This window comes from Gymnogyps californianus, chromosome Z (assembly GCF_018139145.2).
Source record: "Gymnogyps californianus isolate 813 chromosome Z, ASM1813914v2, whole genome shotgun sequence".
In the NCBI taxonomy this organism is placed as follows: domain Eukaryota; kingdom Metazoa; phylum Chordata; class Aves; order Accipitriformes; family Cathartidae; genus Gymnogyps; species Gymnogyps californianus.
The window spans coordinates 16569214-16594660 of record NC_059500.1 but is presented as its reverse complement, the minus strand read 5'-3'; the positions used below and the strand labels follow the sequence as shown (position 1 = coordinate 16594660).

At 39.7% G+C, this 25447-nt stretch overlaps 2 protein-coding genes across 2 annotated transcripts in view; both read left to right on the top strand.

Moving 5' to 3' along the window:
- BDP1 (B double prime 1, subunit of RNA polymerase III transcription initiation factor IIIB) overlaps positions 1-3046 on the top strand; it is a 52868-nt gene extending 49822 nt beyond the window's left edge. The window contains 2 exon segments of the mRNA XM_050913052.1: positions 1039-1241; positions 1583-3046. Of these exon segments, the coding sequence (XP_050769009.1) occupies positions 1039-1241; positions 1583-1711 (332 nt within the window). The 3' untranslated portion in view covers positions 1712-3046.
- A 1885-nt stretch (positions 3047-4931) lies between these two features.
- Positions 4932-25447, top strand: part of MCCC2 (methylcrotonyl-CoA carboxylase subunit 2) — a 38922-nt gene continuing 18406 nt past the window's right edge. The window contains exons 1-7 of the mRNA XM_050912830.1: positions 4932-5072; positions 9554-9620; positions 12676-12760; positions 13016-13117; positions 13695-13822; positions 16402-16514; positions 21152-21265. Coding sequence (XP_050768787.1) covers positions 4932-5072; positions 9554-9620; positions 12676-12760; positions 13016-13117; positions 13695-13822; positions 16402-16514; positions 21152-21265 — 750 coding nt within the window. The remainder of the gene's footprint in view (positions 5073-9553; positions 9621-12675; positions 12761-13015; positions 13118-13694; positions 13823-16401; positions 16515-21151; positions 21266-25447) is intronic.

Genomic DNA, 25447 nt, shown 5'->3' with positions numbered 1-25447 from the left:
CTGTTGGCTATGATACAGATTTATGATAATTGTTGTTTTCCTTAGCTCAGTCTGATGTTGTGAGATATACACCCATCCACTTATTTTGATTTTTGTCCTTCTGCCAATAAGACTTACTGATATAGTACTCAGCACACTGGATTTTTAGGGCTAACTTAAGATGTGTCATTTCCCCAAAGGAGTTTCAGTCTTGACAGCTCAGGATATTCCTCTTATCTACCCATCTGACTGTGGGTTTTTTAATATACCTTTCTATAATGTTTGTTTAAGTGTTTGAGTTCCTGCTCTCTCTTGCTCTGGTGCTTACTGATTTTGATTGTAGTGCTCCACCGGTCTCTTCTGATTCTTTCGTTATGCTTGTGTGAGTACCGAAACTGGTTATTTGTACCTGGGACATCCACAGCAATTGGGTAATGATGCATTAACATCAGAATCCTTGCCTTAAAGTTTACTTTCAAAGCTGTAAACTCTTAACACAAAAAGTTGATACTCTGTGTACCTCCCTCATCACTGTGACTTCTGTAAGTTCACTGGTACTACGTATGATGCTGTTAATAGGCTGAAACCCTGCAGTAGATAGTCTTCTTCCTGGTGTTTAAGATAGTCTGCTGTGGCCCTATCCTTGGGAATCAGGTTTCTTTTTCCATTGATTACATGAGGGATGCTCTTTTCAGTTCGTTCTTTAGGAGTATGTCTCCATTCCTCGTGGAATCTTTTTCTGAAGATCTGGTAGCTTGTTACAGCAAATAGTAGGTTCCTGTTCTCAGGGTTGGAGATTGTCAAGATTGTCTGTAACTCTTTGAAAAACTCTTGTGCCAGAATAATCAGTAATACAAAAGCCTTTCTCAGAATGACCTTTTTTCTTAGAATTTTCATAGATCTCACTTCAGAGAGGTGTGTGTTTGTTTCCTGTGTAATGAATTGGACTCCTGTAATACTATTTACATCTTCCTTTTATGGAGCAATCCTATGACATCCTGACTGTACTTGTTTTGAACAGGGGTGGACGAAAACCGTTGGGATTTTTATCTTTAATTTGCAAAAAAAGTAGTTCTGAATCTGCAGAAGATACCAAAGGGAATAGAGGGAAGATCCAGAAACCTCGGATTGTGACTCCAAAGCGAAGTCTAAAAAAACCCACTCCATCCACTAAGGATGATAGGGAATCTTCTTCCCTTCCTTCTACAAGCACATCATCATCTGTGGAGTGTGAGAATGTACCTGCTGATGCTGCAGTTACGGTATGTGTTTACTTTTGAATGCCCTTGCATTTTTGAGATGTGAAGAACAGTGAATTAGTTGTTTCAGGAGTGGGTAGGTGGACATGTCTTGTTCATCTTTTGAGAGAGAGATCTGCTCCAGTGAATAAATCCTGACTTGTGCATATCTAGGAAACTTACAAGGGAACTAAGTTGTTTTTTCTCTGCACATATATCTACTTCTTTCCCATTTTCAGTAAACTGAATTTTTTGTCTAAACTTCCTATCTAAATTGGAAGCTCAAATGCATATATATACACACACACATACATATACACACACAGATTAAGATTGTTAAGAGCAGCCTTTTCTTTTTCTGCTAGGTTCCAAGTAACAAGCCATCTGAGAAGCCACCTCTTTGTGCTAAAGATCAAGAGAAGGAAGAAGAGCCAACCAGAATCTCTGAGTATTTTTTCAGTGACATCTTTATGGAAGTGGATGATTCAGAATAGCAAATTGGCTTTATAAAAACCTAGGATCTGAGAGTATAATGCAATAAGAAAAGAGTATTTTTTAAAAGTTCTGATTTGTTCTGATGTTCATTATGCCACACTTGCTGTCAGCCAAGCTGTTGTTAATAAATCCCATAAAGATGAAATGGATTCCTTCTGAAGTGACCTGGATACTTTAAAAATGTTGACATAATCTAAACCACCACATTGATGTCATTGGACCAGACCAGCGGCTGCTGGCTTATAGTTTCACTTGTTTAGATGCTGGTAATGGGTGCATGACTATCTTCCAGAAAAGTGCAATGAAAAAATGCGTAATCTTGTGACAAGTATCCCTTTGAATTTTAATACTAAAGCTCATGGTACTGGCTATACAAGTTCTTTACTTCTTTTTGTGAAGTATGTTATGTTAGTATGTTAGAAGGAGGAATGAACCTTTTATGTATAGTGTAATCTCTGTAGATCAGGATGCAAATACTGGAAGTCGTGTAGTAAATACATAGATATGTTCAGCACTGCAGGTATTTTTATTAGCATCTCCAAATTAGTATTTTTGTAAGAGTTTTTAATTACATAAATTAAAAGATCCTAACTTGAAAAGCCAAATGAGTTTAGTTCCTTAAAAATGCATTGAGAACAACTGGAAAAACACAGTTACTAAAAGATGCTACACAATGTTAATCTCTGCAACTGTCCTATTGGAGTGGGAGGAAGACGTTAATGTTTCCTAGTATAAATGCTAATTTCCTTCTAAATTTGAAAACAATGGGATAGATACCATTTCTTTTCTTTGGTTTTACGTGTAGGTGTTTCTATTACAATCTGCTGACTTCCTTGGTTTCCCTTGTGCAAAGTAGCACAAAGAGATTGGATTTAAACCATGACTATACAATGTGGTTGCTTTGATGATTTGCTACTTTGAAGCTGTTGGATTTGAATGGTTTTCCTCATGTTGCATGTCTACTTGTACTGTAACTCGCTACAAAATGCTGGCTTTAGATTGCAAAATGTAGCTTTAGATTTTAGTGTAATTTTTTACTTGCCTCATCAAGAAGATTGTCTTGATGAGGTAACAAGGTTCATGCAGTCTCAAAGCCAGGTGGTCACTGAAAGATTCAATATTTGTTCTGAAACTCCTTCTTACACAAAAATGAGTGTGTAGGTTTAAGTAGTCTAAATTTTTCTCCTGTTACTTAATACCAGCAGGTACTTTTACAAAACTAGTGATTTGTTATGAAAGTGAAACTGATGTTTAAATGGTATTGTTATGCTCTCAAGAAACCTATCTTCAGCTTTGGACTGGATAATCATTTACTGGCAAGCATTTTCATATAAGTATCTAGTTAATTTTTAAATACTTGATGAAGTTTAAGAATGTTTGCCTTTTCAGAAGTTATTGGCAAGGCTTCTGAAGGAGCCTGTAAAATTTTGTCAATATGGAAATATACACAGAAAAGCTACTGTTACTGCAAATTGCTACATGAGCAGGCTTCTGTCAATCAAATGTTGCTAGCAGCAGTATCTTTTTCAGGTGATAGAAAAGGGACCAACAGTCCCAGTGTAAAGTAGCTTACTTGAAAGCATACTGTCAACCACCCAAAAAAATCAAAAACCCCTCCACTAACAATAGTTTCTCTTCAGATGGTGTCTTGTGCTTTGCCTAATCCATTTAACTTGAAATGTTTATCTAAATATTGTCTTACTGTAAACATTATGAAATAGATTATACATGAAGCTCCATGTATTGTATATCTTGTAGATATTATTTTATGTATGCAAGTGTTTAGTTTCTGATACATGTGGCATGTTTAAATCACTTGCACTGATAGAGCCTAAAAATAAATTTGTGGGGAATGGCTATAAAATAATTGCCCTAAGTACTTTCTGAGGTGATAACCATTCTACATTTAGTTGCGTACATTTTAGCTTGTGTTCATATTGCAAGGAAAAAAAAAACAACCCAACTGTTTCATTACTAAGATTTAAGGTGCCTTATCTACCTTGTTAATGGGGGCTACACATTTTTTTCCCTGCAGTAAATCACATGCACTTTGTTAGAGGATTTTTTTTTTTAAAAACAAATTTAATCGGAATAGAGATGACAACTTTGTGTTCTGTTTTGTCTATGAAAGTTTTATAATGGTGAAGGATGTAAGAAAAGATTGGTGAAATCTCAGTGCCTATTAGTGTAGCATTTTTACAAAGATGTGGCATAAGACTGCTCTGCTTACAGTTGTCTGACATCCTGTATCATCGCATATTAGCTTTCTGTTTCAAAGAAAGTAGTCATATTCTGTATGTAAATTATGTGAATAAATTATTTTATATTACCTGTGTTTCCATTTCTTGGAATATCAGTTGCAGTTTTTAATGCTCGTGGGTATAGTAAGTTAATGAAAGTGTGGGCTAAATGAATGGCTGAAGTTCTGGCTGCAACACTGGGATGCATACAGGCCTGCTTGTATGGTGGTAACAGACTGAATACACTTTAACAGCGGCTTTGTTGTTGTTTGTGTGGTTTTGTTTGTTCTGGAGTAGAGCTTAATTTACTTGGTATCTGACTTCCCCCTGTTCTCTCTCTGTAAATACTATGGCCTTGTTTAAAAACAAAATAAAACTGGAATGCTGGAAAACAGCAAAGCCTTCAAATGAGGAAGCAACTCAAGCAAAAGAGGTTAGGATTTTAAAAAAATCTGCCGCTATTACTGTAGCATCTCACCAGTTCTGCAGTTTGAGGGACCCCCCACATTTCTAAGAATGGCAAGGGCTTTTCTGGGTTGCACAAGTCTGAACAGTGAAGCGTACAAACAAAATTCTTTCAAGGGCAGTTCTTTAGCGTTATCTTTGCACCCAGGGCCACGGGGACTGAAGAGCGCGCAGTTGCGGTGTGCTGACGCCGATCTGTAAAAGGAAAGGCTTTTGCATTTTACGAGTTTAATTCTCAAAGTAACAGCCCACCCGCCAGCGGCAGGACGAGGCGGGCGGGGGCTGGCGGGGCCAGGCCCTGGGGCTGGCGGGGCCGGGGGCGCCGCACCCATCCCCTGACGGGCAGCGCCGGGCGCGGGCAAGGACGCGGCGGCCCGACGCGGCGGCCCGGCCCGGCCCGGCCCGGCCCGGCCCCGCCGCCCGGGGCCTCGCTCTGCCCATTGGCTACGGCGGGGGGAGTGGCGGCGGCGGCGGGCCTGGGACGGCCGGCTCGGCTCGGCTCGGCTCGGCCGCCATGCTGCTAGGCCGCGGGCGGTTGCTGGGGCCCTGGCGGCTGCTGCGCCGCGCGGCCGCCGCCCCGCCCGCCCGCGCCTACCGCGGCGAGGCGGTGGCGGCGGTGGGCTCGCGGCCCGACGCGGGCTCCGCGCTCTATCAGGTAGGGCGGGCCGGGCGGGCCCGGCTCCCTCCGCCCGATGGGCCGCAGGCCGCGGAGGGGAGGCGCCGGCGGGCGGGGGCCGCCTCCCCGTGCGGCGGGGGCTGGGGGCGGGCAGCGGTGCCGAGCCCCGGGGACCCGCGGGAGTCAGGGGCTGGCCTCCTCGCGGCGGGGCCTTGCCCACCCCTGCCCGCCGGCGGCCGGGCTGGGGCGCGGCCCACCGTCGACCCTCCCCGCCTGCCCCGGCCCGGCCGCCCTCCGCTTCCACGCCTTGGTTGTGACAAAGCTGCCGGTTGTTGAGGGGAGGCCCCACCCGTGAGGCGCGGCCTGCGAGCGGCGCCCCGGGGCTGCGGGAGCTCGGGGTGCGTGTGCGCCGTGGGCCGTGTGTGCTCTGCCCGCGGCCGTCCGCGGGAGAACAAAACCGAAACGGGGACGTGGGCTCTGAGTGAAAGTACGGCAGTGGCCGTTGAATAGCTGGTGTTACAGTGGCCATTTAATACACTGCTGCGTGGTGAACATGCACTTCTGTGAATCAGCCCGAGGTCACCCTGCACGCAGGCCAAGTTTTACAGTGCTGCTCTCCCTTTCATACTTCTTAAATGCCAACTTCTGTTTATTTCATTCAGGCTGAGTGTAGAGGTACCATATAAGAACGTGGGTTTGTACTATCGTCTGCCTCATGGATTTTTTTTACACTTTTTTTTTTTATGAGAATGCTAGCTCTTGCTGCATTTTCGGTGTTGAAGAGCTGATCGATAGTGTACTAAGGAAGTGGAGACAGGGAATCTGTAGGCGGTTGAAGGTGGTGTCTGATGATTTCAAAGTTGGAAATCTTCTTGTGTTTGCAAATTGATTCCTGAGTTGAAGACAGGTGGAATAGTTTTACAAAGTCATGGGCATGCCTCCAGAAAACAGGATACCAGCAGAAAGAATCCTCTTTGGAGGAGGAGGAGGAGGGGGAATAGGTGGAATTCCAGTTGTCTTTACAAAGAGAGCAGTACTTGTATCTGGTGTAAATTGTTTTATTTTTAATGGGTTGTTATTAATGTCATCATTTTCCAGATAAAAATCATGTTTACAGTTAGCCTGAGAGAAACATCGGTTTGGGTGTGGATCAAAACTGGTAGGAGGGCATGCATTTATTTTCAGATTTTTTCCAGGTAAAATATCAAACATCAAGGAAAGGAGCAACATGTATTCTTAGTGAAATAGTTCCTTTGATTCTGTGTTTGGTTTTGCAGAAACTAAGTTTTGGGACAGAAGTTAGGTGACTGAAACTTCTGTGAAATTTCAGTATGTGCGCATACATATACACACACACATACAGAGCTCGTGTATATGAAGTGTGTATATTTATGTGTGTGTATATTCATATTTTGCATACCAAAAAACCCAGAGAGTAATATTTTAATAAATGTGTTTACTCAGCTAAGCTGTCGCTAGATTTGCATTTGTGTGTATGTGTACCTTTCAATCTCAAAAGAAAAGCAAGGCTTGGTAAAATAGCTAATAGTGTTAGTATTTGGTAGAAATAATTCATAGAGCACTGTAAATACATGTAGTGTTTTACAGACACGAAGAGCTGAGGTCCCTGCTGTGAGGCACTTAACCATCTGAAATAAAAGTAATACAGGGAATAACAGTGCAAACACAAGAAGGCGTAATGATACGTGATGAAGGTCTTGCCTTCTTTAGCTAATGTTTGCCTTTCTGGCTGTGAATTCAGCTAGACAGGCTGGCCTTCATAATGTAAACTGTCTTTCAAACCAGACAGGTAAAAATGTAATTTAAAAATGAGTGAGTCTAAATTCTGGAAAATAAAGGAAAATCTGTGTAAAGATTCCAAGGATTAGCTCTTACAGCCGCTTTGCTTGTGTAGCAGTAATTCCGTTAGCTTGTGCAATAACTGTAGGATTAGTCTGTAGGTTTTGTCTCTTGATTTTGCTTTAAAGTTCATAGAAGCCCTCATATTAACAGCAGAATTTTATAGAACTTAGTAGTGCAAGGGCCAGTTTCCCGAAAGAACTTGCGTCACTTCACTGGCCTTCTTGTCATTAATTAATGAAGAGCCCACAAATATATTGTAGAACTAGCACGTTTGGTTCTGAGAGGAGCCTCTTCTGTGTGTATTCAAAACCTACAGTAAGATTTCAAGGCATCTTTACTTCTCCTTTGTAAGTATAATGATGTTGTGTTCTGGTTAAAGGTACGGAAGATAAGGCTAGAAATTAAGTGAATTTAAGCAACTCAGTTATTTGAGTACAATTTTTTTATAGTTTATCTAAAAAGTCCTTTCACAATTTTTCATGTAGAGTAGCTAAAGTAGCTACAGTGAGCTGTTAATTTAGAATCTAATAAACAAGCCTATAATTGTGATTGCTGTGGCCCTTTTAATTTCCTCTGCCATTTTTAGCTATTTTTTTCCCTATGTTAAAGGTGAGTTTTTAAGCTCAGTACTGTGTGCAAAAGGTGAGTGTATTTAGAGAAAACAGGCTGACTAAACAAGGAGAAACAGGCAAAATATTTTATGTGTAATGCTGCGAAATGAGCCAGCTGGGCAAGCTAAACACACATACAATAAAATTGGGTGTTGTGACAACTGCAGATTTTTGAAAGTATGGAATTGAAATGGCTGTAACAGATTTTTCACAGGGGAGAAAAGTTAACTTGTAAACAGAGTCTTTTGGAAAGGATTGAAAGGAGGTTTTGTTTTCTTCAGTGCCACATGTGGTTGTGTGGCTGCAGTTACTGTCCATAGTCTCTCCTAGGAGTGGCAGAGTCAAGTTAGCAAGATGTGGCTTGTTTTGTTCTTGGGTTTTGGGATGCTGTGGCAGTGGTAAAACTGCCAGTAGGTCATTGCAGTGTGGTTTCACAGGTTAGGCGAAAACAGTTGTAGGGGTAGGTATTGGAGCTGTGCTGTGGGTGGAGCAGGGAGAGGGAGGATGAAAGTATCAAAAGAAATAGACTGAAAGGGGAATAATGTGGTGGGCATACTGATACACCCTTACAAGGGAGGGAGGAGATGCAGAAGTCTGGTGACATCCTGTGTCCTCAGTAGTTAGGGGGCTGCAGGGTGGCACCACACATCAGAGAGATTTTGTTAACTGAGGTTGGTATCTTGAGATGCGTTAGGTGTTGGCTAGCGATTGGGTGGTACAAAATTCATACAAGTGCAAGCTGTGAGCCATATCGCAGATGGCACTTCGTTAGAACATGGGGAATCCTTCCCAAGAGCCAACAGAGGCACAAGAGTTGGACTTAGTGTTTTAGTATGTCACCTTGATCTTGCTGGACGACCTCTAAAAGCTGACCTTATGTATTAACTGTGTATAAAAGCTGATAAAATTGCTAAGACCTGTTTTCATCTGATATGTTTTTACCTTTCAATAGAGTATTTTTAATCTATTTGTAACAATTACAAAGGGGGAGAAATGTGTTCTTTTGAAAGTCTTACTAAGCAGCTAAAACAGTTTGAATGCAAGGTGCCTCTTTATGTGTTTTTGTTTTCTTCCTGCTTTGCATCTTGGTGCCTTTCAGTGACTAAGACAGAGCTGAACAAACTTAGAACCAACAAGTGTTGCAGTTAGAGGAAACCTTAATTCTGAGAGTTCAAGTCCGAGTATAAAGAGTCACCAGATTGTTTTATCTGTCAAAGTAGACTCTTAACATCTTCTAAATGAGAATTAGACAAGGCAGTATGATTTTTTTTTTATGCAGCAGTTATTATGTTCTTTTATTACAGTTACACTATTCAAAGAGGTAACATAGCTCTTAATACGTCTGAAAAAAACCCAAATTAAGCTTGACTAATACCTTTTAGTTCCTAAGAAATGGTAAAAAACTGCTGTAATGAGCACACAGAGTTTTGGATAATTCTGATAGAAATAGTGAGCTCAATACTGGATCACTCATATTTAAAAGTAAGAGTCTTTGTTTTTCTGAGAGGGATATTGGCAAGAAGACCAGACTTTTTGTTTTTCAAAAGGTTTGTTTTATCTTTACGTTCTACATAAACAACAAGAATGTAAAAAGTGTTTACCAAATTCTATTTGGTATAGATAATTCATCTTTTGGTACAAGAGACATAGCAGCACTTAATTTGAATCTGCATGATGTTTTTTACAAAATTAGGTTAAAAAGGCAAACAAACTTGTAACAAAAAATTAACAAAACCTGAAAAATAGCACTTCAACTCTGTAATGACTAATTCTATTTTTGTTTATTAAATTTGGAACTAGGCTTTTACAATCCTAACGCACTTAGAGTTTTTGTGAAGCATGTTTATTAAATACTTTGGGATGCTTGAGGAAAGCCAATACAGAGGTGGAAATGTTATTACTTTAAAGACAATACAGAGCCAGTATTTAATAAGTTAAAATGAAATTTGGAAGAGAAATAAATCTTTAACTTTCTGTGTTTGTTTATTAAAAAATAATACTGTCACTCTTGGTTAAACCTGAAATGATGGTTTTTTCTTCATTTAGGAAAACTATGAACGAATGAAAGCACTGGTAACCGAACTCCGAGAGCAAGCAGAAAAAATCAGATTGGGTAAGTATGGCAGTCTAGATTTTAGAACACTTGTTTAATTTCGTTTAAAAACCAGTTTTGTTCTTTGGATTTTTTTCTCCTATAGCTGTATGTTCATTAATCAGTTCATTCAGATATGATATATTTGCTGGGTTATAGTAGTCATAGTGAAATTTTAGCTTGTCTGTTTAAATCTAGATTTACTGTCTCCTGTCAGTTGAAAATCTTAAAAGGTTTATGTCCAAGCCAACTTGGTTCAGAATTTAGGGATTTTTTAAAGTAACTCAGTCTAGCTAAGAAAAATGTCCATACCATTAGCACTTCTTTGTTTACCACAGTAAGTAGTGTGTTAACATTTTTTTGTTTGCCAGTTGAATATCAGAACAATATCCTAATGCAAGCAAATCCATAAATTACTGGAAGCAGACGTAAATGAAAGCAAGGCTGATTTAGTCAAACAGAAGATTAATTTCATTGCTAGAGAGGCAAAAAGTGAGCAAGTAGGTAGTGAAAACTGGATATTTAGAGTCGGTTCATTTTTAATCAGTTAAGATCTTAGTAATCAATGGAACGTATGTTTCTAATGGCACTATTTTTTAACATAGATAGAATTATTAATAAAAGGCATTTACTGATACACTTTCCACTTCACCTGCTTCCTTGCTTCATCCACTGCTGCCTGCTTTTATAACAAATTGGTTTGGCAAGTGTGCTTCTGTTCAAGCTGTATGTTAGTCTCTTCAAGTGCAAAGAGGGTTTTCAAAAACCCTAGCTGTAGTTGTACTGACAAACAAAAGCAAGTCTGTAATAGTTTAAAAGATTGAAATCTGTGTTTCATCTTCTTGACTTGTAAGACTGCCTGAATTAATTACAGTTGACTATAATTAATGGGGATGATAAAATGAAAATTATTTATAAATGCTTAACTGTGCTGCCAGAGGTTGAGCATGCAGCTTTAATTCTCCTTTTCTTGTGTCCATCGTAATACTGTTTGTCTCTTTATATACTGTTTCTTATAGAATGCAATTTTTTTTACAGCTTTGGAATGGAGCACAGTTAAGATTTTGTGCTTAGTGTTTTTTCTTGCTTGCTGTGAAACAAAGCTCCAGGATTTCCTGAGGAGATGCTGAAACCCATGGACTACCTCTGTCTTATATGGGTTCAGCAATTCCCTATGTGGCTCATGAACTAATGAGCATGGCCGCCTTCACTGCTGCACGTTTTCCTGTTCTTGCCTGTTACATGATAACAGGACAAGAACATGGCCCTCATCTTTTTTCCATCTCAGGGAGCTCTACCAGGATGATAATACACCATTTTGAGTGACATCGCTTAATACACCATTCTGAGTGACAGCAATTGAGATTGCTTTGCCTATCATTTAAATATATGGGAAGAATTAGGTACTTATGTTTCGAAGGATACGTGCAACATCTTTTTCTTTGTTAGAGCTGTCTTTCAGAGGATGAGCTCTTGCTTGAGGTCTTTGTAATGGATGCTTCATTCTTTACCTGTTACTTCAGTGGGTAGGGCTTTTGTGAACCCATATCCCGTTCTACTGAGTAGTCTCCAGCTGTGCAACAGGAAGATGGTCCCTGCCCCAAAGAATTTACAGGCCATGATAAATTACAACAGATGGATTTCTGATAGCAAGCACAAGAAGCAACTGAGATACTTTTAGTCTCCGTCACTGGCAGCAGTCATAGCACATCAGCAGTCACAGTGACTAAGTTTTTATAGACGTTACTGTAAAGGAGAAATTAAAGAAGGGATTTCAAATTAAATGCCTCCAAGTTTGTTTCATTGTCAGGGACACTGCTGCTCACAGTCTACAGAATGGAGGCTAGCGTAGGGTAGAGTGAACGTCTTGATCTTGGAAGAGAAATGTTGGATAGAATGGCTACAGGGCCTAGAGGGCAAGCATTTAGGATTAGTGTGTGAAGAGGGGAAGTGCACAGAGATGACAAAAGTCAGAGGATGGAAAATTATTTTTGCAGCGTCACTCTGGGTATAAATGAGAAAGACAAGATGGAGGTCAGAGAAAATGTTGTAGTTACCATGATGTGGGTTGTTGAGAACTTGGATGAGAGTGTTAGCTCTGTGGGTGGATATGAGAGGTTGTATCTTAAGACACTTGTACAGAAAGAATTTACAAGATTTAGACTTATGCTGGATATACAGACCTAATGAACAGGCTGAATCAGAAATAAATGGGGGGCTTTCTGGCATGCTTAACAGGTAGGAAATGATGTGCGTAGTGATCAAGGAAGGAGGTGAGAGAAAGGGCTTGAAAGGTAGGCTTAAAAGCTCTGTTTCAGTGATGCTTAGCTGACAAAGAAATCTTGAAGTCTCAGGAGAAATGTTAGCAAAATAGCACCTTCTTTATTTTGGACAGGAGAGACAATTTTAGAGTGATGAGGTGGATCAGTGATCTGTCTACATAGAGAGACAATGTTTGTATAAGCTCTTGTTATAAAGAGTCTGAGGTGTGTCAACAAATCTTAAGTATTGAATGACACAAAACTCTGGAGAGCAAAAGATATGATTTAGGATGACCTCGAGTAAAGGGTTGAAATGGAGCAAAGATAAACTTGATACTAAATGCTGTGTGTCTGACCTCTGCTTACAGTTTTGGAGTGATCTAAGGAAATGAATCCAGATTGTGTTGGGTCTTTCGAGAATGGATTCAGCATAGCTGTTTTGAACCAATTTTGGGGAATAGTATTTTTTGTAGTTCTTACTGCTGTGCTTTTGTCTGTGTGTTTGTGCTTTCAGCCCTTCTGTTCATTGCCAAGCAGTGGGTGGAAGTTTCAGACAACTATGTTTATTAAAATCTTTACCTCAAGACTAACTATAAAAAATGAGGGCAAAAATGGAGTAGATTCTGAAAAGCAAACATTTTTATCAATACCTTAAATCTCTTTGAAGTGGAAACCATTATTTATTAAATTCATTATTAAGGTTCATACTTCAAGAACTGGGAACTCATCAGTGCTTCCATTCTAAGTTTTCATGTAAGTGGTGATTTATCTATCTGTGTCCATAGTAAATCTAACAATTTACTGTTGTATCACAGGAGGTGGAGAAAAAGCTCGTAAGCGTCACACATCAAGAGGAAAGCTCTTACCCAGAGAGAGAATTGACAGACTTATTGATCCTGGGTAGGTACTTTGTTTTTTTAAAAACACTTCAGGTTCTCTTTTGCAGGTAAGTACTGCAACAGGCTTGTTTTCTCTTTAGGTTCCATAAACACTGGCAAATAACACAGTTGAAATTTTACAGAAGTGTTCTTTGAAATATTCATCTCTTTTTAAAAAAAAAAATCTCATTTTTAAAAATTTAACCTTTCAAATGAGATTCAATGGCAAATATGGCCAATTCCTTTTTAAAATTGTGTTATATTTGTCATTATTCAGGTCTCCGTTCTTGGAGTTCTCCCAGTTTGCAGGTTACCAGTTGTATGGTAATGAAGAGGTACCGGCAGGAGGCATTATCACAGGCATTGGACGAGTATCTGGGTGAGAGATACCAGTGATCTACATTATTGATGATATGAAAAGGAAGAAGGTATAATTTTGTTTAGTTTCCAGTATTAAGCTATTAGCATTTTTTGTGTTTCGTTTCTGACACCCGAAAAAGCAACAAAGTTGGTGTCTTAATTTGTTCAGTCTTAGCTAAAAGGAAGTGATTTTATATTTTTTTTTTTAGTGAGTGTATCCCATATTAAAGCAGAACACACACAGAGTTTCTGGTGTCTGATGAAGGAAGGAGATTAGTGCATCAGTAAGGCAATTTAAAAAAAATAGGGCAGTATTCCAGGCTAAGAATTAGGTTTGCTCACTAAAAGTACCTCCAGGACTGTTGTTGAAATTAAGTATGATGCTATACAGCATTATTCTAGGGAGTTAAGGGACTGTGAAACAGGACATCGTAGTGCTGAGACTGCTGGTACAATGTGCATTTGAGGGAATGCAGGTGAGGAGGGCTCTTTTTGAGCATCAGGGCTTCAAGAGTCCTTGGCATGTTGCAGTTCTTAACCAACAAACTTACTCATTAGAAATATTTTTCTCTCTCATAAACTTGTTTTATTTTTAGGTTGGAATGCTTGATTGTTGCTAATGATGCAACTGTCAAAGGTGGTACCTATTATCCCATCACTGTTAAGAAACATTTACGTGCTCAAGAAATTGCAATGCAAAATCATCTCCCTTGCCTATATTTGGGTAAGTCCCATTGCAGAAACAGCAAATGTCCTGTGTTAAGGGCAATTCAGGATCTCTAGATAAGACACTACTTCTTTAAATAAATGTTGTTGAGACTGATGTGTCCCCAGATTTGACTAACTAGTTATGTATTTTAGACACACATACTCAAATGTATTTTCATCAGTACTGTGTTAGCTCTACAGATTGGTAGCAAATCTTAACCGGAGGGTACCCATAGCTTCTCAGCGCTATGTTCTGCACTGCTGTAGGGCTGGGTTCATAAGATACAGATATAACTATGCCACTGTATCACTTCTTTCTTATTCCTTTCCCTTCTGTCATGCTTGAGCAATCCATCCTATAGTCTCATCCAGTCTTAATTCAATTTACGGTTTTAAAAAAAAAAAGCTACTTTGCCATTTGGTGGAGCATGTAGCTGTATGAGAGAACATCTGAAAGAAACAAAAAACATCTCAGTGCTAGAAGTGTCAATAATAGTTTGGATCAACAGATTTTTACAATTTGGGATGAATTTTACTTATGAAATTTCATTGTGTATTATTTTGCATTTTGAGTTTAGTCTGTTAAATCAGTAATTAGCCAAACCTTCATGTAAGTTGTACTCATGTATACTTTTATTAAAGATTAAGATCAGAGTGCCAAATGTCTTTGGTATATTACAGGTAGTATTTTCTTAGCCTGGTTTTGTACAAATACAAGAGCTTTCTGCCAATGTCTGTCTTTCAGCCTCAATTCCCAATCTAATAGCTTTTGAACCCATTAGCCAATTTCAGCCAAATTTGACTGAGAGATTTAAGAGAGTGTGTGTTCCTGTGGATTTTTTGTAAGTCAGCGTCAGAGGCAAAAGACTCTTCTACTGTCTCCATTTAAAAAACAGGGTGGGTTAGTCCTTGTCTGTTCTGCTTGGCTTAGCAGCTTACCTAGCAGCTGAGAGGCATTAATTGGTTTGCCAGTCGGGACGCTTGTACTAGTTAAATAGTCAACATAAATGTAGGTCCTGGCCAGTATAAGCGTTTGTAATTTCTTGCCCTGCTAGCAGGCCAAACATGCAAAGAATACTCAGAGAAGGATTAGGAGAAATGTGTACTTGAAAGTATTGGGGGCTGGATCCAGAGACAGTGTGGGTGGGGACTTTGTGGGATTGTCATACTGCAATGGAAAGAGTCTTGGAGGCAAGGGGAGGGCTAAATTTTGTCTTAGTCATAAGAAACAGAAGAAACTTAGTTTTGCTGTTTGCAAAACAACATTATGGTTTTTTCAGTCTGAATTATCAGCAAATTCTACCTGTTCAGACAACTCTGATTTTTTTAGTGAGTTATCAGTGAGCAATTATGTGTGATTCTACTGTTTTAAGATCTTATGGAATGAGGAACTGTAGGACACAGATATGCCTTTGAAACAAAAGTTTAATTTTTTTATTCCACGTTTGAGATGTATAGTCCCTGTATATATACTGCTCGTCACTCAAACCTAGTGAGTTATTTTACTTTTGCAATTTCTGTACCTGGGCTTGTTCCAGTTCATTTCAATTGTGCGATCAAGAGGGAGTGCTTTGTAGTCAGTCAGCACTTTGCTGACCATGTAATTTTCATGCCATTTGAACTGCCTTTTCCCTCAGTGGTAGCTGCCTAGGTGTTAATTCTGATGTGGACACTTGGTGCTAGTTGTCACTGAGTCAGTCACTGGTGTGGGCATTTTCTCTTGTGTTCAGGGATGGCCCATTTCACAACACTGGTGTGTTGACTAGATTGGAGTTTGTCTAGTTGCCGGAGTTGATGCTGGTTTGGGAGAGCAGTTCTGCAAGGGTGAGGTAAAGAATCAAAACCCTGCTTCACGGTAAAGCTGAATGTAGGACATTACTGGCTGCAGTCATGCAACATGAGAATGTGCATGTGGACTGTTGCTTGCAGGTAAAAATTAATTACCAGGAGCCAGAGTTCTCAGAGATGCTTGGCCTCCGTGTGCATTTCCTTCTAGTCTTCTGTCTTTATTTGGTGTCTTATGACATGTATTTTCATTATTTGGGAGTGGAGAGGTAGCTGCAGTTGGAGACCTGTAAGCTGGAGGGCACATCATGAGACAAGGACACATAATAAATGAAGGTTCCTAAAGATAGTATAAGGTCTTCAGTATGTCTGTATAATCAAGGTATGAAAGTATACATGCTATACCTCTTGAACTCAGTGGTGGTTAGTGTTGTCCTTTTCTGGAACTTGTGACAGAATTGCAATAGAATAATTGAGTTAAAATTGTATGTTGAAAGTGTTCTTAGTTTAAATGTTTTGCAGTAAGATGAGTTTAGAAGTTTGTATAGGGAGGTACAATTGCACCTCTAAGCACATCTGAATTTTTTTTCCGTTAGAATGATTGGGATGGATGTTATTTTGGGGGACTGTGTTACTATTTTTTTTTTCTTTTTTGAGAAGAATATCCTAATACACCTAGATTCATGAAAATACATATAGTGTTAGTGATAGTAGTTGCTGTATATTTTAAGTAACGTGCAGATACTTTACCAACAATTTAAGTATATAATACTGTTCAAAGACATGTTAATATATTTTCATTCACTCTAGTTGATTCAGGAGGAGCAAATTTACCTCGGCAAGCAGAAGTATTTCCAGATCGAGATCATTTTGGCCGTATTTTCTATAATCAAGCAGTCATGTCCTCACAAGGAATTCCACAGGTAATTTGCTTTTACTTAAGAATGAAAGGTACTAATTAGTTTTTATGCTTGCTGCATTTATCTGGTTTCAAGGCTTATACCCTTTGTTTTTTGCTTTGTTTTTGACAGCACTGTGTTGTGCTGACCTGATGGCCCAGTCTGGGGATTGGAGGAACTGTAAACACAGTAACTGTGCACAAAAAGTCATTATAGTTTTGAAGAAGCTATCTTCTGTCTTGGTCTTAGTGTTAATGACATGACCTGCCTGCTCCTATCTTGAAGTGGGAGAAAAAGGGTCTTGACAACATAGTATGTAGGGCCATGTGAGGAAGCACTAGGAAATCGCTTGGAACAGTTAATTATTCTGCATTAATGCTGTGAAGGTGAGGACCTAACAATGAGGTTATTTTCTAATGTATTAATGATGCATAGAATTACTGTTAGTCATAGCTCCTGGATTTAGAAGTGTTTTTGTTTCATGGGTGTTTCAGGAGTGCGTTGGGGTCAGTTTTTTGACGCAGGTGGCGTGCTAGGGGAGGTACACTTCTGGATCTATTACTCATGAAGAATGTAGAACTGTTTGAGGATGTGATTGCTTATGGCAGCCTTGGCTGCAGTGAAAGTGGAGGGCAGACTATCTGGTCCTGATGGAGGTGAGGAAGGCAGGTAGCAGGATAAAGACCCTGAAGTTCAGGAGAGTAGTCTTGGGCTTGTTAAGGGAATTGTCAGCAGGGACCTGTGAGAGGCTGCCAGGGAGGGCAGAGGAGTCTGTGGTCTTTGAAGATAACCTCCTCCAAATAAAGGAACACTCCAGGAAAGCAACCAGGTCGTTGCTACAGAGTTGCTGTCTAGTCAGTCAGCTCCCTGCCTCTTCATATGGTTGTATAGCCCTCTCGTATACCTCCCTCTTACTCCTCTTTGCAGGCCAAAGAATTCAAGCTTACTTAGCTGTTCTTCCTACAGAAGGTGTTCCATACCTTTGATGGTCCTAGTTCATCTTCTGTAAACCTTTTCCCAGGCGTTATTATATCTTTTTTGAGATGAAGGAGCGAGACTGCACTACTCAATATATCAACTAATGATGGATATATATGTAATAGCGTAATGATATACACTATTCTCTTTTCTGTTCCTTTGCCAGTAGTTCCTAACATCTTTGATTTTTTTGAGTGCTGAGCAGCGAGCTGGTGTTTGCACTGAATTATCTTAATTTCAAGAGCCTGCTCCTAGGTGTAGTTGTCAGTTCAATGCCTATCACTTTATATTGGCTGGATGAAAGAAGGTGAAGGAAATTTTCAGGATATTCCACCTGAGAAGAAAAATTGTTTTAGAACGTTAGGCTTAGAAATAGGTGTTGGAACCTCAAGCAGGGTAAATGTATAGCTAACTTGCTGTTTCATCTGAGTACTGTCATGGAAGTATTTCACCACCATATTGTTTTGACATACTTGACTATTGAACTCATCATTAATGTAAAGTGGAAACAGGACTTTGTTTTCTTCATTCTCACCAACATCTGTCATTGAGAGGCATGGTTGCGCTGGAAACATTTTTATTTATTCTCTGTGAGAAGCTGTGCTTGTTTGAATCTCCTAGTCCAAAAGTAGGAACTAGAAGCTAATATTTCCTTTCAGTGTGAAGCAGATGCACCGGTCAAGGATATAGTATTCCATCTGGCTCCTCCTTACATGGCAGACATTGGCTTTGCATGATTTCAGAGAAAACTACATTTGTTACCTTGATACCTTTTTGGCACATTTTGGAAGCAAGTCAGACTTCAAATCTTCAACCATCTTTTCCTCTACCAAAGAATCCTGAAATCCATTGCCTCTAGAGAAATCCAAGGCTGAAGATTCCAACATATCCAACAATACACTAGATCTCTTTAGAAAGTCTGACATAATTTAACTTATGCAGTTCTTTTCTTTCCAACAATAAAAGTGGAGCAATTGTAGTGATTAGCTAGGTCTCCAGAGGAAAAGCACTGTTTAGTTAGAGCAAAAACATTTAGGAAAAAAGACAGTTTACAAGCTGGCCATCCTGCAGAGTCACTGATAGGTCTAGGTTGTACTTTAGATTTATGTATGTGAATAAAATTGGTCCCAGCATTTTTGTGGAACAGCAGGTGTCAAAGGAGACAGTCACAGGGCTGATTTGCTGAATTATCTTTTTAGAAGTTTTGGTAAACCTTATTTTTGCTAGGGACTCCAATCATTATCTGGTACGGGAGTAGTGATTTTTAGATGTTATGTCAAAGATGAATATGTAAACCCAGTTTGCAAGGCTGAAATTACTGACATTAGGCAGGACCTTTCTAGAAATGACTGACCTTAAAGGCATGCTGGTGTTTTCCTGAATATCTTGAAGCAACTTTAACGTATTTGTAAAGTTCCTTATAAAGTTGAATTTGTTTTTATTTCGATTACCATATAGTGTTGCATTAAGAGTAGCATTGTACTCCTATACAATAAAAAATAAGTGTAGGAAAGATTTGCCTTTCAATAAAATGCATTTCTGTTCGGTATCACACTGATGAAAGTTTAGTTTTCTCGGTATGACACTGACGAAAGTTTAACTTTCTTAAAATATTTATAGAAGACTAAGAAAAATGTTTTACTGAAGTGCTTCCTTCATTTAAAGGTTGTAATACGGGTGTATTCTGTTTGGGAGATGTTTCTATCCTTGTTTCATTTCAAAAAGGCATTATTAACATTTGTAAATCTGCTATTGATTCTGTGCTAACAGAATGTGGTAGCTAGAATCATCTTCCCTGTCTGAGAGGATGTTTCATTAGGAAATGGTGTTAGGAAATTATGCTCCCTCTGATTTCCATTTTGGTTAATTCTTCTGACATGGGAGTCTGGATGTTGTTAGATTTCTACCTGCTGTTCTTTGTTGTGGCCTGCCTGAAGGTCTATTTCATCAGTTCATCAGCCCTTCTCAATTTTGCCCTTAAAGTGCTTGCTTTTTTTTCTTTTTTTTCCCAGTTGCCTATGGTGCTTTTAATTTCCCCCTCCACTTTTACCTGTGACTAATTTATTATACTCCTACTGCAGCTTTAAATTGCATTGATGTCTGTATGGCTGTGAATCAGAAAGCTGTGATTAGCTTCTCATTAGCCACTTCCTAAGCTCTCTCACAGTCATGTGCTGTATGGATACAATGGGGACCTGATCAGTGGGTATGAAATACTGTACGTGCATTCAGAACTGTTGATTTTTATTGCGCTCTTAAGTAATTTCCTATGCAGTAATTCAAAGAATGAAGTCAGGAAGTAGCGCATTAGTTGGGAATTTGAGGTTGTGCTATTTGACAAGTAGATTTTGTTTTTTCCAATATGTACATATTCCGATTTATGTATTGGAAAAAGTAACACCTGAGTTAAAGTTTAAATGCTGGCACATTTTTCAGCATAAGTATGGTAAAATTAAGAGTAGGAAAAAAACACGAATCCTGGGGAAAAAATCAAATGAACTTTTTTCCCCAAGTTTCTTCCATTTCTAGAGGCTTATGTTACCTTTGTATTTGCCAGGAGATATTTATTAAATGCACAACAGAAATACTGCAGTGTAATCATGTGACTCTGAATATAGTTTAAGATACTGAAAACCATTTGCTGAAAAAGCTGTTTGATTTGATGATAGCAGGTTGACATAGTTCATCTACTCCTGCTTTAGATACAGGTAATGTGAGTTGGAAGTTTTATTTCTGTGTGCTGTTTTCTTTTAAAAGCAAACATTAAATTATTGTTTAACACAGAACACTACTTGATGTCGCTTTAGAAATATTTCCAAACAAAGTTAACACAAAATAACATTATTTTATGTTTAATTTTTTTTGTGGGATTATGAAAGTGTTAATTAGACAATTACTTTCTTGTTGTCTGCCTTTTCCATGAGTATTCCGTTTCTTCTGCTTTACAAGCTGTTTTGAAGGGAGGAGCTCCCCTGAAGGAGAAGTTAAGTGAGAAACTTCACTTTCATGATCATATGATGCTACAGTATTCATCATGTCTGAGGTCAAGTCAGTTTTGTAAAAGTGTCACCAAAATATTACTGATGGAAAATGTTCGTTGGGTAGATGTTCATCTCAAAATTGGGCATAAGGATGAAGTAGAGATTATTCATGCTAAAGCCTGTAACAAGATACTCAACACGCCTTGATGGGGCAGAGTTAATTAGTTGATCCATTGAAGAACTGAAGTTACATACTAGTGGATGTGAGGAATTTTCTTCAAAGAATGTTAACATTAGTGAAATTATGCCAATAAGCAGCAACTGAAGCTCTGACTTAAGCGTAATACCAGGAGCAACCTCTAGGTTTCAGCCTTTTGCCATTCATCGGTAAAAACAAATTTCATGGTAGGACGTGCACCTGTTTGAACGTTTCACATATGTAGCTCATGGTACTTCATATCTGAATTTTCTTGCAGGGTGGCCTGAAGATCATAGTTTAAGAGACTGTTGAAAACTAGAGAGATTCCCTATTTTTTTGAAGAAAACATAAATAAAAAGCTTGTTCTGTCAGGCAAAAATGATTTTGCAGTGCTGTCCCAGAACCTGTGTTAAAACCAGTACAATATATAATAGTAGCATGTGCATTTGCTATTTTTAAGGGTTGGACAATTCATTAACTTGTGTTTTTTGTTTTGCCAATAGATAGCAGTAGTAATGGGATCCTGTACAGCAGGAGGAGCATACGTACCTGCGATGGCTGATGAAAGTATTATTGTTGGCAAACAGGGAACAATATTCTTGGGAGGGCCACCACTGGTAAGGATACAGAAGTTCCTGGTAACATAGCCCCCCCCAAAAATTGTGCTGCTGACAATTGTACAGCTTAAACTATTGAGACCTTTCTTGGTGTGATATTTCCAGATATTCTGTAGATTAGTTTGCATTTTTTAAGTATATCTGAATGTTTATATCCTAAATTAAATCTTTTCTGTCTGTTAGAGGTGTATATATAAATCAGACTTTGTTAAGGTGTTTTTATAGTACTGCTTTTAGATTGCTGTGCACATTTTAAATTATAAAAATGCTTTCTATATTCAGTTATGTAGTCTCTAGGTTTGACTTGAAATATCTCAGAGTCAATATCAGAGAACTTTAGAAGCAGGACTGATCTGCTATATTTTATGTCAGTTTACAGACAAAGGAGATGCACTTATGATGGAGTTTGTCATCATTTCCTTACTTTCTTCGTAAGGAAATTGTTTCTAAGGAAACTGACCTGAAGAACTCGTGTGAATTAAAACTTGCTTTATTGTGGAACTCATAGTGGAGTCTGTGACTGTGCAAAATATTGCAGCATAAGACAGCTTTAAAATTATAGTAGCTTGGCTCCAACAGGAAAGGGAGTATTGGGTGGGGTTTATTTTTTAAAAAACAGCTGTATCAGTGTATGTTCTAGTGTAGGCTCAGTTTTATACCAACACAAATAATAATCTTTGCTAACAAAGATTATTTTACTTAACACATGCTTTATGAGAAGAAAGGAATTTCTAGTAGTAAATGTTATGTTAGTGCTAGAGCTAACAGGTAGGGCAGCACCCAGCACAACTGTTCTAGTCTCAATGAAGTCTGACTGGATAAACTTGCTTTTTTGAAATAGTCAAATATTTGTCTCATTGAACAAACTGGTCTGAGGCAGCACATTGGCTCTGTTTTGGTTATAGTCTTTTGGGAACTTTTAGGCATGTTTCCTGTTACAAAGCCAAGCTCAAATCGAATGTCTCTCAAAAGTCCTTCCAACTTGAGCGGGCCTAAATGGAGAAATCAGTTTGTAACAGCATTGTTAATGAAGATACTGCTCCACTCAATTCCTGTAGTAATGGAGGCGGGGGAGTTTGCTGGAAGTCACTTCTTTCCACCACTTAAGATACTGGGAAAATGTAGCAGGTCCCATAAACTATGGGAAGACAACCACTGACAGATTTTTTTGTTGACCAATTCCTAAGGCATGATTGTGTTAATTTCCTTAAAAGCATGAAGAACTTACCTGTGGTGTCATTTAGTGTTTAGTTGTATAGCACTGCTCTCATTTCCACAGTATGTTTTTGCATTTCATTCTTTTCCTTTACTTTACGATGTTTTTTGCCCCACTGTGTCATCTTGATACCCTTTTTTTCTTCCAAAGTTCAATGTATAGATGGATTTTAAATTCTTATGCAGCTTTAAAAAAAAAACAAGAGTCTTATAATTTATGCAGGCATATTTTTCTATGGCTGGTAAATGCTAATTACTGTTCCAGAACATCTTAAATAAATTCAGAAAGTAATTGGCGTATTGAAAGCAGCGGGGACACACACATACCTATAAGTACAAGGATACTTTGTTGTCTACCATAATAAAATAACATGTTTAGCTTGAAGTATTTTATTATTTCAGTGGAGGCTTTCCCAGTTGACAAGAAGAACAAAGTAATCAGCAAAAGCAGATGAAGTAATTAATAGCAACTATGTCATTTAACACTAATTTATTTACTGCTCATTAGAATTTAGAATTCTAGAATATCTTTGTCTGTTGGAATTTCTTTGGCAGTAATTGTTTCAAACGTCTTACCTAGGTCTCTGTTCCTTTTTATCTTTTATTAGTCTTTTTCAGCTTGTTGCTTATAGGTAAACAAAGACAAATCCTCCCTCAAAATTCAGCAATTTTCTGGCAATTTGTCACTGTAATTTAGGTATTAGGAGTTTCTTGGTGAAAAGTGGCATAAATATGAATGAAGATATTAGTTGAGAATAATATTAGTTGAGTGAGTAACATTGGGTGATTCATACATCTTTTTAATGAGATAAGGAAATTAGTATGATGAAAGAAATGAACTTTTACATCAGACTGTTATTAGCTTGGTTATTGTGTTACAAATAACTGCCTTGGTTGCAGGAACACCTGAGCTGTTGTATTGGGTTTGTGTGGCAAGGTTTTGGTAGTGGGGGGGCTCCAGGGGTGGCATCTGTGAGAAGCTGCTAGAAGCTTCCCCTGTGTCTGATAGAGCCCATGCCAGCCGGCTCCAAGACGGACCCGCTGCTGGCCAAGGCCGAGCCCATCAGCAACAGTGGTAGCGCCTCTGGGATAATGTATTTGAGAAGGGGAAAAGTTACTGCGCAGCAGCAACTGCAGCTGGAGAGAGGAGTGAGAAGATGTGAGAGAAACAGACCTGCAGACACCAAGGTCAGTGAAGAAGGAGGGGGAGGAGGTGCTCCAGGCGCCGGAGCAGAGATTCCCCTGCAGCCCGTGGGGAAGACCATGGTGAGGCAGGCTGTCCCCCTGCAGCCCATGGAGGTCCACAGTGGAGCAGATATCCACCTGCAGCCCGTGGAGGACCCCATGCCAGAGCAGGTGGATGCTCGAAGGAGGCTGTGACCCTGTGGGAAGCCCGTGCTGGAGCAGGTTCTTGGCAGGACCTGTGGCCCCGTGAAGAGAGGAGCCCAGGCTGGAGCAGGTTTGCTGGCAGGGCTTGTGACCCCATGGGGGACCCACGCTGGAGCAGTCTGTTCCTGAAGGACTGCACCCTGTGGAAGGGACTCATGCTGGAGCAGTTTGTGAGGAACTGCAGCCTGTGGGAAGGACTCATGTTGGAGAAGTTCATGGAGGACTGCACCCCATGGCAGGACCCCACGCTGGAGCAGGGGAAGAGTGTGAGGAGTCCTCCCTCTGAGGAGGAAGGAGCCACAGAGACAAGATGAACTGACCGCAGCCCCCGTTCCCCGTCCCCCTGCACCGCTGTGGGGGAGGAGATAGAGAATTTGGGGGTAAAGTTAGGCCTGGGAAGAAGGGAGAGGTGGGTGGAAGGTGTTTTTAAGATTTGGTTTTAGTTCTCATTATCCTACTCTGATTTGACTGGTAAGAAATTAAATTACTTTTTTTTCCCCAAGTCAAGTCTGTTTTGCCCGTGACGGTAATTGCTGAGTGATCTCTCCCTGTCCTTATCTTGACCCACAAGCCTTTCGTTATATTTCCTCTCCCCTGTCCAGCTGAGGAGGGGAGTGATGGAGCAGCTTTGGTGGGCACCTGGCATCCAGCCAGGGTCAACCCACCACAGCTGTCTTAAGTACAAACCCTTCCTAGGTCCAGCACAGTTCATTAGCTTAGAGCCAGTGGCATATAAAGTGGCAGTACTGCCTCTGGGGCTTGCTCAAATTCAGAGTAATTTGTTGCAGAAGCTCAGCTAGTAAATCTGAAAGACCTGAGCAAACTCAGCTCTTCTGACGTGGCATTTCCATTGGCAAGAGTGCTGGGGAGTGCTGTGCACCTTGAGTGATTCTGCTTGGAGTTATGTTAGAGCTCGAAAGGTTCATCAGACCCTGGGAGACCCCTTGGGTGCACTGAGTAACGTGTCCTGGAGAGCTTACTCAAAGCCAGTTTCTTTCAAGCTCCAGCATTAAGCGGGTACAAAATAAGACAGCTAATACCCAGTACTACTCGGGAAGCTGGCTAGGAAGCTGAAAAAAAGGGAACCAGACATTCTCAGAGGATGGTAATTGTTTAATATCGCAAGGGAATTTAAGTCATATATGTGTATCACTGAGATGTAGCACAGGAGACTTTTGCCAGGATAGGGAGCTGAAAAAGGGTGGCCTGAGTCAGGTCTCAAAGGGAAGACTTAGCTAGGCAAGTCGGTGACTGCAAGGATGTTGTGAAGTTAGAAAGGATGAAAACTTTTCACCACTTCCAGAGGAAGACTTCACAACTGTCCTCCAATTTAATTTGTTCCTTAGCAACCTGGAGATGTAGTGATCCTTATCTTTGTGCGTATAGATCAAACTTTAATATCACTACCTGTCAGCTTTTCTGTTTGGTAGAGCTTTTCATATTCTCACTGAAAGTATTTTGCTTGCCTTTCTCTAAGCATCAAAATTACTTCAGACTCCCATAGAAACTTCCATTTCATGTTGTAGCAGATATTGTAGCCATTATTGTGTATGCTCTGTTCCCCAAAATGTCTTTCCT